Source organism: Eleutherodactylus coqui, chromosome 1 (genome assembly GCF_035609145.1).
Source record: "Eleutherodactylus coqui strain aEleCoq1 chromosome 1, aEleCoq1.hap1, whole genome shotgun sequence".
NCBI lineage: Eukaryota > Metazoa > Chordata > Amphibia > Anura > Eleutherodactylidae > Eleutherodactylus > Eleutherodactylus coqui.
In genome coordinates this window covers 428832185-428845144 of record NC_089837.1, presented here as the reverse complement: position 1 = coordinate 428845144, position 12960 = coordinate 428832185, and the positions used below count along the sequence as shown (strand labels likewise).

At 42.7% G+C, this 12960-nt stretch overlaps 1 protein-coding gene across 1 annotated transcript in view; it reads left to right on the top strand.

Annotated features, from left to right (window-relative positions):
• The window catches only part of VWA8 (von Willebrand factor A domain containing 8), a 292087-nt gene that overhangs the window by 172435 nt on the left and 106692 nt on the right, over positions 1 to 12960 (top strand). The window contains exons 31-35 of the mRNA XM_066581651.1: positions 3345 to 3461; positions 3583 to 3647; positions 3732 to 3857; positions 5177 to 5286; positions 12409 to 12563. Of these exons, the coding sequence (XP_066437748.1) occupies positions 3345 to 3461; positions 3583 to 3647; positions 3732 to 3857; positions 5177 to 5286; positions 12409 to 12563 (573 nt within the window). The remainder of the gene's footprint in view (positions 1 to 3344; positions 3462 to 3582; positions 3648 to 3731; positions 3858 to 5176; positions 5287 to 12408; positions 12564 to 12960) is intronic.

The following is a 12960-nucleotide window of genomic DNA, read 5'->3' as shown; positions in this document are numbered from 1 at the left end:
GTATAATACCACTAAGTGCCACTAATCACTCATCTTAACTTTGTAATTTGCATTTCTTCTTACAGCCTCAAATATGCATCAAATATGAGCATTGAGTCATTCAGCATACTAGACAACCAGTTGTTAACAGTAATCCAACTCAATTTGTTTTTAAGTAACTCTAAAGATAGGGGAGTTCGATTTCCAGCTGCATGCAATGGCTATTCTGGCAGTAGATCAAAGTAGATCAATCTCCTGCTCCCCAGTGCCTGAGTGGGATTTTTCCGACAGTTAAAGGGGTTGTCTCATGAAATCAAGTGGGGTTATATACTTCTGTATGGCCATATTAATGCACTTTGTAATATACATCGTGCATTAATTATTAGCCATACAGAAGTTATTCACTTACCTGTTCCGTTGCTAGCGTCCTCGTCGCCATGGATCCGTCTAAAATCGCCGTCTTCTGGCGATTTTAGACGCTCTTGCGCTGTGCGGTCTTCTGTGCGGTGAATGGGGCCGCTCGTGCCGGAGAGCTGGTCCTCGTAGCTCCGCCCCGTCACGTGTGCCGATTCCAGCCAATCAGGAGGCTGGAATCGGTAATGGACCGCACAGAGCCCACGGTGCACCATGGGAGAAGACCCGCGGTGCATCGTGGGTGAGGATCCCGGCGGCCATCTTAGTAAGGTAAGGAAGAAGTCGCCGCAGCGCGGGGATTCGGGTAAGTACTAAACTTTTTTTTTTTTAACACATGCATTGGGTTTGTCTCGCGCCGAACGGGGGGCCTATTGAAAAAAAAAAATACCCGTTTCGGCGTGAGACAACCCCTTTAATGCTGGTGACCAAGCAGACTAAATGATAAATGTAGATCCAAAATCTATGTACCCTTGGGCATTCCAACTATACATAATACCCAACTGTCCGCATCCCTGAAAACATTGCAGTACAGCTTTAGAATATATATGCAAATTTTGTGGGCACCATATACCTTTTAAGCAGGACCTTCCATTTGGCCTCCACTATTGATTTGTTAATACAAAGTTCGACTTTTGATGTTTTTTAAACTATACATGTCCAACCCTCTAAGTCTGTTTTTCCGATGTCCGATTCCCACTCATTCATAAATGGTCATTTGTTAAACAGCAGGGATAATGAATTATAGAGGGTAGAAATAATACATGAAGTACTTGCTGAATTCAAACATATAGAATCAAAAAGGGTCCTTTGAATAATGTTTTAATAAAATGTGTTATTTGATAATGCCCAAGAAGTTTTGAGTCTGGCAATTTGTGGAAAGTACAAAACAACGAGGGAGTCTTGACACACCTAACCTGTCTATGACATCACCTATTCTCAAAAAGCCTTTACTGCTCCACTATCTAAAATGAGAAGGAGAAAGACCTGGTGGAAAAACAGGATTTCAAAACAGGGTTTTCACTTTAAATACTCTTGGAATGAGGCCTAAGGAAAATACAAAAGCCATTTCTTCATACATGCAATTCTAAACTATTTGTGAGTGTGTGTTTGCGTGCACCTCTCATCATTCCAGGATTGTGTAGCTTAGTATGAGTGTTGTGCTACAGATTCTAAAGTGTTTTGTACTTTATGCTGACATTTCATTTAGTAAATCTTTCTCTGTGTTTACAGATTGAAGGTGAGCCAAATGATGTATCTCTTATTTCCATTTTTGGTGTTGGAAGATATATAGAGGTTTTAATAAAAGACTGCAAAATCTCCTTTAGTGGATAACAAACATAAAGGGGCTTGTTGATATCTGTTAATTTGTATGTTTGTATCCTACTTTAATCACCTTTATAGTTTATTTTTAGTTATAATGAACTTTAAAGACTACAGCAGAAAACTTGACTAGAATCCCTTTCTCTGTATACTTCATAAGCTTTCATTGCTGTGTTTCTTCTGTGTGAAACTTTGTTCTCACACACCTATTAAAATCTCGGTGGTCACTTCCACCACTAAGGGGGGCCAGTCTTAATGGAGTATTCTGAGAATTAAGATTTATCACCTATTTACAGGAGAAGTGATAAATGTCCGATCGCTGAAGGTCCGACCGCTGGGAGCCTTATGTCTTTGTTTTCCCCCTCATTGTGCCTCTGCAGGGAGGTGGATCTTAGAGTGGTGGCCAAGCATGTGTGCTGCTTCTCCATTCGAATCTGTCTGCTCAGCAATCTCCAGAAAACCCATAGAGTTAAAGTAAATACCTTTGTAATGCCTTCCCTTATGGTTCTCATTTTGGACAATAGCACTCGTTAGCAAGTGCATTTCAATCAGACTCATTAGCAGTGGAAGCAGCTATCAAAATTTTGATACGTGTGTAAAAAGAAACAAACCTCCAGTGGATCATGTGGGTTTTTTAAATTTACTTTTGTCCTTTTTATATCTTTACCTGTCTGATGCATGTTCTACAATCTGACCATCATGATTAAGTTAGGAAATCCTTTTAATAACAACATCACAATGATATTACTTTTACATTTAAAGGGGTTTTCTGTGGCTTTACTATTGATGACCTATCCTCAAGATAGGATAGCAATAGTTGTTTGGCAGGGATCCTCTGCTGGGGACCCCTAGCAATCCTCTAATATCAGGACAGTTGTCTGTGGGGATGGAGCCGATTGCAGTGGCCCAGGTTGGCAATTGCAGGAATAGTTCCCACTGAATTCAATGGGAGCTGTGTCTGCAATTAACAAGCTCTGCCACTGCCATACTGACATTAGCAGTCAGCTTCGGGCTCCGTCCATAATGACAGTGGGACCAAGAACAGGTGATCGCCAAAGTCCTTAGCTGCGGATTCTTCATGATCAATTGTTGATTACCTCTCCTGAGCATAGGTCATCCATACTAAAGTCCCAGAAAACTGCTTTATGTAATGCTTGGTATTCAACACCTCAGGTATTTTCAAGTTAGGCAGAGTAATTTACACTCTCGGTATTTGGCCCATGTAGCAATACCCTAAAAATGCACTAAAATGTTGACTTTATCAACCAGTCACATAATGTGCCTGAACATCAGCGGGCTCTTCAATTATTATATTAATGGTATTTTTAAACAATGGAAATAGCCAAGTCTTCTGTCTGGTTCTACAGACTCAGAAAATTAAGTGTCTGTCTCATGCATAGGAATACGTCAACATATTGGGGTTATGATGTGTTGATGGACTTGTATAACAAAATGTAGTGATCACAGTATTCTCTTATCTGAATAGTGTTGTTTAGGTGGAAAGACGCATTCAGAAAAATGGGACAGTTGCAGAGAATTTTTGTGCAAAAAATCTGCGTTGTAATCCTGATATAATGGATCAGCAATTTTTCATGATGTCAATTTATAGATGCTTTTATGTTTTTTTACAGAGTAATGTCATTCTTCTATTGGACCCCAGAAATGGAGAACTTCGTCGTATCATGCTTTCACAGCAAGATACAGAGTCAACAAAAAAATCATCTTGGTGGGGTAGTAAAGAGGCACAAGTACGCATTTCCATGTATTTTAACTGTATTAGCATCTCTTTCTGAAAAATGACTGGTGTTCCTTACAGTTAGAAGAACAATCTTAGTTGTAGGTTGATCTTAAATGTGTGATTTGTTTTAGGAAAGCTACAGAATGTGTAGAGAATTTTCACACAAGAACTGGCTGGTGTTCTATAAGGAAAACGGGTTAGTACATAACGTAAGCTTGAAGTATAGTATTTATATTTTGCAGTAATTCACCGCAGAATTATATCTTTTCTGATTTTGCAGTAACTCCATCAATGTCTTGGATGTTCTGGAGGGCACTACACATGCAATATCCTTACCAATCAACCTCAGTTCTGTGTTCTTAGTGGCAGAAGATAAGTGGCTCCTAGTTGAGAATAAGACAAATAAGTAAGTTTCTATTGTCTGAACTGATTGGATAAACCTTGTCAATATAAAGTGGGAATTGAAACAAACATTTTTTCCAAGAATTTCTTGATTATTTTATATTCTCCAGTCATGTAACTTATACTTCCTTTCAGTAAACCACACATGGACATTGGCATACTAAGAGTCTGTATAAAAATTATGTGACACCTTCCTGAAACCTCTGATTAGTAACTGTACAAGCCCACAGTATTCTCATTTTGTTCCCCTATTCTGTATAGGCACTGTCTTGTATAGTGTGTGTATATTTGTGTCTATACAGATGGATAGAGAGAGAGAGAGAGAGCGCGATAGATAGATGGATGGATGGAGATATGCAGAAATACTATACAACATTAACTTGTTGACCACTGGGCCTGCATAGTATTGTATCAAGTATGGGTGGAGACCTAGTGATGGGCTGTATCTGCCCAGAAGCTACTGATTGACTGACTGTAGCAAGGTCCTAGCAAGGTGGGGAGCGAGTTTTGCCTTGGATGGAGGGTTAGAGTTCATTTCAGTGTTAGGCTTACATTATTAGCTTTAAATGCTTCCATTTGAGAGTGGAGTGGCAGTAACATAGAAGCATTTATGGCTAATAATCTAAGCATTACACTTAAACTAAGCCTAACCCTCTATCCCAGGCAAAACTGATTCCCCACACTGCTAGGAGCCTGCCTCCCGTCTAACATCATCTCCCCTCCAGCCTCCCCAGCCGCTAAGCTGTTACCGAGGCCGCGCCCCTCTATCCAGCCATGGAGAGAGCGTCCCCCGCTTTATTGGAACAGTAGGAGGGCAGTAGCAGCTATCATCAGCGCAGGACGAGCGAGCCGTGAGCGGAGAAGTTGAGTGGCAGGACCCGAGAGCCCGACGACGGGAGTGAGCCATGAGCGGGAAAGGGAGACCGGGGTGCCCAGTGGCAGGGCCCGAGAGCCTGACGACGGGAACGAGTCGTGAGCAGGAAAGGGAGACCTGGGTGGTGAGTGGCAGGACCCGAGAGGCTGAGGACGTGAGTGAGCCGTGAGCGGGCGGAGAAGGGAGACCAGGGTGGTGAGTGGCAGGACCCAAGAGGACGTGAGCGAGCCGTTAAGCCAATTAGGGACTGGGGGCGTCACCTGGCTGTCAAGCAGCCTTACCCTTGTCTCCACCCATACTTGTGGAGACAAGATACAATAGTACCCTGTCCACGTCAAATAAATGTTACACATAAGCTGTGCATATAATGCCTGCGATTAACCTCAACACTGCTTTCATGTGACTATTTGAGATATATAATTTTGCTGTTCATATTCTGAAATCTGCAGGAAGTTTCTCCTGACTACACCTTTGCATATGGAAGCTGAGGACACTGGTATTTGCCAGTTGCATGCACTTGAAGAGGAAGCAGCAAGTGCTGGTTTTGGAGTGACAACAGGTATGTAATGTAGAAGTAAATACTGTATCCAGATTATACTGGGTCATTATGAAGACTAACGGACAAGAATGCTCAGTCTGCTGCACAGATGTACCAGATTCCGCCTGTGGTTTCTTGTTTGTAAACTTTCACAAAAACAAACAGTATCTGACCACTGTAGATTTTCTTATGACACAAGCAGGTTTCTGTACTTGGCTGTTGCTCCATTTAGTGAATTGGGATTTAGACTTTATAGAAACTAGCTTGTTACCCGCGACTTCGTCAGCGTGGGGTTTGTATTTTTAAATCTAATTGTGTTTTGCTGTACATTGAAAAAAAATAAAAGCTGTGCTGTGATTGGTTGCTATTTCTAATACTGCTGAGGTAAAATAAAAGCTGTGCTGTGATTGGTTGCTATTTCTAATACTGCTGAGGTAAAATAAAAGCTGTGCTGTGATTGGTTGGTATTTCTTATACTGCTGAGGTAAAATAAAAGCTGCACTGTGATTGGTTGGTATTTCCTATACTGCTGAGGTAAAATAAAAGCTGTGCTGTGATTGGTTGCTATGGGCAACACAGATTTTCTTTAAAATCTCAATCCATGTTATTGTGTTTTTTGTTCAAGTTTTAATCCTGGGCATCGCGGGGTATCCCTGCTATCTTAATAATCGCATACACGTGTGGCAACAACGTCTGGCCGTTTGGGGATGCCCAACTTATGATGTGTAACCCCTTTCGCTCTGCACTTAATAATCGCATATGTGCAGCAACAACGTTTGCCCTCACTTATCTGACCGTTTATGTAGGCACAGCTTATGTTGTGCACCCCCTTCCTCTCCGCCGCACCACAGAGGTGCGTCTGCGCATCACCAAATAAATTTCTCTTGTCGCGTTCCCTAGAGAACTCTATAAATTTTGGGGCTAAAATGTAGCCTATGTCCCTCCTCAAGATGCAAGCTATCTCCCTGCCAAATGTTGTCAAACTTGCTTCAGTGCTTTAGTCGTGAAAGGGTAACAAGCAGGCAGACAGAGTTACTTTAGCTTTTATAATATTAGTATGGATGTTTCTATTATAAAGCTTCAGAATCCACCCCATTCCCCTCTATTTAAGTATCTTGTCATTATTTATTACTGTTTTATTTTCTCTTTCCCTTCTGATGAGTTCTAATATTAATGCTGTAGGTAGCTTCTAATTATCTTCATTCACTATGTAGCTACCCCCAGTATAAGTGAGCTAATGTTAGCTTGGTTAGTTATGTCTTTCTGTCTGAAACTCCTGACCTCTTTTTCCTCAGATGGTCATGTGATCTCAGTTTTCACCAGCTCAAATCTGCTTGGGGTTATACATTTATTTTCTAGTCATATTCTGTTTGTGTTCTGCTGTTGCATGATCCCTACCACAGAAACTGTGTTGAAGGGGACACAAAATCTCCTTTCACAGTTACTGAGGATGATCATGCAGCTCCTATCACACAGGTATAATAGAGGAGATCACAACTCCTCTTCCTGACTGTACACTGATAGTATATAGCCTAGTTAGGTGAATATAGAAGGTAATGATAATTGAATTTTCCCCTCTTGGGCAAAAATGGTATATCTTCAGTCTATGTTGTGCTAATGCTTCATGGGATAGATGTGAAACTGAAAGTAAAAAATCTCAGCCTCAAGATGCTTCCCGATAAGTATCAGACAGGGGGCTGCACTGCATGGAAGTGGCTGGAATACACAGGGGATCCATCCACAGCGTGACACACAATCAGGTGAGGGGGACAGGAATGGAAAAGTGTGGTTTTGCCAGAATGGTCCTTTAACCCCTTAACGACTGCCCCATCGGGAAACTACGTCCTCAGAAAGTGGGCCTTAATCCTAGAGGACGTAGTTTTATGCATCCTCTTTGGATTGATGCCCACATGCCTGAGGACATGACAGCTCCATGCTGTCGGTGCCCGCAGGTAGCCGACAGCATGGAGCTGTCATCCCAGGATGCGGGCAGTCCCCCCCGGCATTGCGATCGGCGCTAGCCAATGGCTAGCGCTGAACGCAAAAAAGTAAAGAAAACTGTCAAAAAAGTTAGTTCTTCAGCTGCCCTGCTGGATCGGCTCCACCAGGGCAGCTGAAATTACTTACCCGGCTTGTCGGCGGTGTCCCACGGAGATCTCGTCCTCCCGGACCCGCCGGCGGCCTTCTGCGCATGCGCGCCAGACGATGACGTCACGCGCATGCGCAGAAGCCCGGGAGCCCCCGGCAAATTTAAAATCTCCTGGCTCCCGGCTCCTGAAGGTAGCCGGGAGCCAGGAGGTGTTACCGGGGACCGCTGTGAGTGGTCCCCGGGCCCGCGATCGCCGCTATCGATTAGATAGCGGCGATCGCGAAAAAGTTAAAAAAAAGTAAGGTTTCACCTCCCCTCATGGATCGGATCCATGAGGGGAGGTGAAAATACTCACCCCCGGTCCTCTGCAATGTCCCGATGTCCCGGGACCCGAAATCCCGGTCTGCGCATGCACGCCCGATGATTGACATCGGGCTCGTGCACAGAGGGGCTCGAGCCCCGGGAAATTCAAAATCCCTCTGCTCTTGGCTGCCATGTGTAGCCAAGAGCAGAGGGATGTCACTGGGGACATGATCACTGTCATCCAATGGATGACAGTGATCATGTAAAGTAAAAAAAAAAGTGCAAAAAGTTAAAAAATAAAAATAAAAAAAGGGGTAAAAAGTAAAAAAAAAAGTGCAAAAAGTTAAATAAAAAAAGTTTAAAAAAGTTTAAAAAACTTGCGTTTCATCTCCCCCACGGATCATATCCGTGAGGGAGGATGAAATGACGTACCTAAGGCCCGCGGATTTATCCGCGGACCTTACCCCAGCTTCTGCGCACGCGCCCGTCGCCAATATGGCAGGTGCATGCGCAAAAGCCGTGGTAATTTAAAATCTCCCTGCTCCTGGCTACAAAACTTAGCCGAGAGCCTGGAGATTTCACGGGGGGCCGCGGTGAGTGGTTCCTGATCACGTGTTCGCCGTTATCCAATGGATAATGGCAATCACGTAAAAGTAAAAAAAAGGTGAAGGTTCATCTCCCCTCACTGATGCGATCGGTGAGAGGAGATGAAACTTTTTGCCGGAGGCCTCCGTATTTGCGCCCCGACACAATCTTCTTCCGTGAACGTTCCCGGATTCTGCGCATGCGACCGCCGGCAAAACATCGGACACATGCGCAGGAGTCGGGGAGCCCAGGAAATTTAAAATCTCCTTGCTCCCAGCGACCAACGGTCGCCGAGAGCCTGGAGCAGTGACGGGTGGCCTCGTTGGGCGGTCCCCGGTCACGTGAAAAAAAGGTAGCGATCTACCTTAGGTCGGTCTCACATGACCGGATAGGAATTACGGATTCCGCATGCTTCTGATCCGCGGTAATACGCAGATCAATCGCACTGGATTACCCAATTCCGCTCACATTAGTGGGTCGGAATTGCGTAATCCACTCGCAGAAAAGAGAACGCAGCAGGTTCTATTTTACCGCGGATATCCGCAACATAGAGCCCATTGTGCTCCATGGTCATGGATATACTCGCAGCCCATACGCAACTACCTTGTATACGGGCTGCTGGTACCCGCGTCATCGCTAAGCGACGGTGCGGAAAATACAAACTAAAAAAAATATATATACTGCGTATGACCGCCTGTGTGAGTAGGCAATTATGCGCAGTACATTACGCAGCCGTACGCAGGGTCACAGCCGGGCTCACAGCTGGGATCCTCTGCGGGCCTCCGCAAGCAGATTCCACCTACAGCCATGTGAGCCCGGCGTTATTCAGACAGCTACCTGTAATACGCAATTTACAAGAAGCCCCGGGAACGCCTGCCTTCCTGCAGTTCCAGGAGCAGCTTGTTGAGCGCCTTCTGTGTGAGACCGCCGCATCTCATTAAGCTTACGGAGACTCACAGAGCGCCACTTTTTACACCCCATACCCGCTACTGAGGTCAAGAAATGCCCCCCAAAAGCATCAGAGGAGGGGGGATACACGGTTTTATAGCCCCATGTACCCATCCCAACCAGCCTCCGTAATTACCCTTGTCTTTGGAAATATTACACAGTTCACATTATTACTTTTATCTAAGATTTGGGTAACGCCGAAAAGGGCGGAGCGGTAGGGGTGGGTGGGTGGGGATATTTTTTTAAGGTGTCAATTTTTATTCCGTACAAGTGGGCAATGGGGCCTGGAATGTATTCAGTTGTGCCCTGCAATCCAACGGGTGTTCCCTCCATTATAGGCCTTGCCATGTTTCCTGTAAGTAGATTAGGGCCACAATGGGTATGTTTCTGAACACAGGACAAACGGGGGTATCCATTTTGGGGTGAACGTCTTCATTCCTATGTACACTGTACAAAAAAAACTGTTTTTAAATTGACAAGATTGCCAAAAAAATGAAAATCGTAATTTTTTCCTTCTGCTTTGCTTAGATTTATTCAAATACTGTGGGGTCAAAATACGCAATACACCCCTAGATGAATTTGTTAAGGGGTCTAGTTTTTAAAATGGGGTCATTTGTGGGGAGGTTTTATCGTTTTGGACGCTCAATGGCTCTATAAGTGGGCAATGGGGCCTGGAATTTATACCGTTGTACCCTGAAATCCAACGGGTGCTCCATCCATTATAGGCCTAGCCATGTGTCCTTTAAGTAGATTAGGGTTACAAGGGTTATGGTTCTGAACACGGGACAAACGGGGGTATCCATTTTGGGGTGAAAGTCTTCATTCCTATGTGTGCTGTACAAAAAAAACTGTTTTTAAATTGATACAACTGCCGAAATAATGAAAATTGTAATTTTTCTCCTACTGCTTTGCTTAGATTTATTCAAAAATTGTAGTGTAAAAATACACAGTACACCCCTAGATAAATTCGTTAGGGGGTCTAGTTTTCAAAATGGGGTCATTTGTGGGGGTTCTCTGTCGTTTTGGGCGCTCAGGAACTCTACATGTGTGCTATGGGGCCTAAATCACCTTCATGCTAAATTTCTGTTCTGAAAGCCACCGATTACTCCTTTCATTTTGGGCCCCGTTGTGCATCCAGACAAAAGATTAGGGCCACAGTAGGTATGTTTCTGAACACGGGACAAACTGGGGTATCTATTTTGGGGTGCAAGTCTTCATTCATGTGTGTGCTGTACAAAAAAAGCAGTTTTTAAAATGACAGAATTGACAAAAAAACGAAAATCACAATTTTTTCCTTTTGCTTTGCTTCAATTCTTTCAAAAACTGTGGTGTCAAAATGGGCAGTACACCCCTAGATAAATTCGTTAAGGGGTCTAGTTTTCAAAATGGGGTCATTTGTGGGGGTTCTCTTTGGTTTTGGCCACTCAAGAGCTCTACAAATGTGCTATGGGGCCTAAAACGCCTTCAAGCAAAATTTATGTTCTGAAAGACACCGACTACTCATTTCAATTTGGGTCCTGTTGTGCATCCAAACATAAAATTTGGGCCACAACGGGTATGTTTCTGAACACGGGAGAAGCGGGGGTATCCATTTTGGGGGGCAAGGCTTCATTCATGTGTGTGCTGTACAAAAAAAGCTGTTTTTAATATGACAGAATTGACAAAAAAACAAAAATCACAATTTTTTCCTTTTGCTTTTGCTTGAATTCATTCAAAAACTGTGGGGTCAAAATGGGCAGTACACCCCTAGATAAATTCGTTAAGGGGTCTAGTTTTCAAAATGGGGTTACTTGTGGGGGTTCTCTTTGATTTGGGCCGCTCAAGAGCTCTACAAATGTGCTATGGGGCCTAAAACGCCTTCAAGGAAAATTTATGTTCTGAAAACCACCGACTACTCCTTTGGTTTTGGTCCCCGTTGTGCATCCAGACATAAGATTAGGGCCACAATGGGTATGTCTCTGAACACGGGAGAAACAGGGGTATCCATTTTGGGGTGCAAGGCTCCATTCATGTGTGTGCTGTAGAAAAAAAGCTGTTTTTAAAATGACAGAATTGACAAAAAAACGAAAATCACAATTTTTTCCTTTTGCTTGGCTTGAATTCATTCAAAAACTGTGGGGTCAAAATGGGCAGTACACCCCTAGATAAATTCGTTAAGGGGTCTAGTTTTCAAAATGGGGTCACTGGTGGGGGCTCTCTTTGGTTTTGGCCGCTCAAGAGCCCTACAAAAGTGCTATGGGGCCTAAAACGCCTTCAAGCAAAATTTATGTTCTGAAAGACACCGACTACTCCTTTCATTTTGGGTCCCGTTGTGCATCCAGACATAAGATTAGGGCCACAATGGGTATGTTTCTGAACACGGGAGAAACGGGGGTATCCATTTTGGTGTGTAAATCCTCATTTTCATGGGCTCTATAGGAAAAAAATATGTCTTTAAAATGACATATTTGCAAAAATATGAAATTTTATTTTTTCTCCTCTAAATTGAATTAATTCCTGAAAAAAACTGGTGGGGTCAAAATACTCATGACACCCCTCAGTGAATACATTAAGGGGTGTAGTTTTTAAAATGGGTTCATTTGGGGGGGATCTATTATTGTGACACTTATGAGCCTTTGCAAACTTGGTTTGGTGCAGGAAAGCAAAGTGTTCCTCAAAATGCTGAAAAGTAATGTTAAATTTGTATGTCCTCTAAATGGTTAAAAAAAACAAGTGTGCATTCAGAATAAAGTAAACAGATGGAAATATATATCTTATCAAAAATTTGTACAGTATGTTTGGACATATTTGAGCTATTACGGTTGAAAATGTGAAAAAATGACAATTTTTTCAAAATTTTTCCAATATTGGTACTTTTAATAAATATACACAAATTATATTAGTCTCTTTTTACAACCTAAATGAAGTACAACATGTGGCGAAAAAACAATGTCAGAATCACTTGGATATGTAAAGCCTTTATGGAGTTATGCTACGTTGAACGACGCATGTCAGATTTCTAAAATTTGGCTCCGTCACTAAGGCGCAAACAGGCTTCGTCACTAAGGGGTTAAATATAAATCTTCGATGCTACCAATTTGCAATTTTCAATTCTGCTTGTTCATTTAATTTCTCTATAAATGTATAAATAGAAATTAAAAAACTGTTCATATAGTGCACTTTATATAAATTAGTGAGTAATCAAAGAGCAGAATTTACCTATTTTTATTTTTTCCCAGGTTTGGAGCCCAGCAATCTGCAAGCCATTTCCAGTGGTCAGCTGCCCCCTGAGAACCTGAGTGCGGCGATTGACCAGAAGATCACCTCTCCTAATAGGATCTTTTTGGATGCAAAGACCTATGCCTCGATAGTAGTAGGGTTTCCTGACTTAATGGTAGGGGCTATGGAAGTCAACTTTGCATGGCTTTTGCATTTGTGTGCTCTCCAGAGGTTGCTTTGTATATTCATTTATAAAGTCTGTAATTGCTCCATTTTCTTTGTAGACAAAATTCATAGACTACTACAAAAAAATGGAGCCCCATTTTACTGTAGAAATATGTTACATATATCTAATGAATACATAATATCCAAATATTTGTCACGTGAGTCCATTTTTTTAAAACAAAAATGCAATAGCCAAAATAATATAGACAAACTTGCTTATTATGTACCCCCATTGCTCTGGTTACCGCCTGATCTCCTCTCACTTCTGGGTCTAGTAGTCATGTAATCGTCGAAATGCATGACTGATTATTGCCCTCGGCAGTACCATGTAGAGGTCAGTGATCACA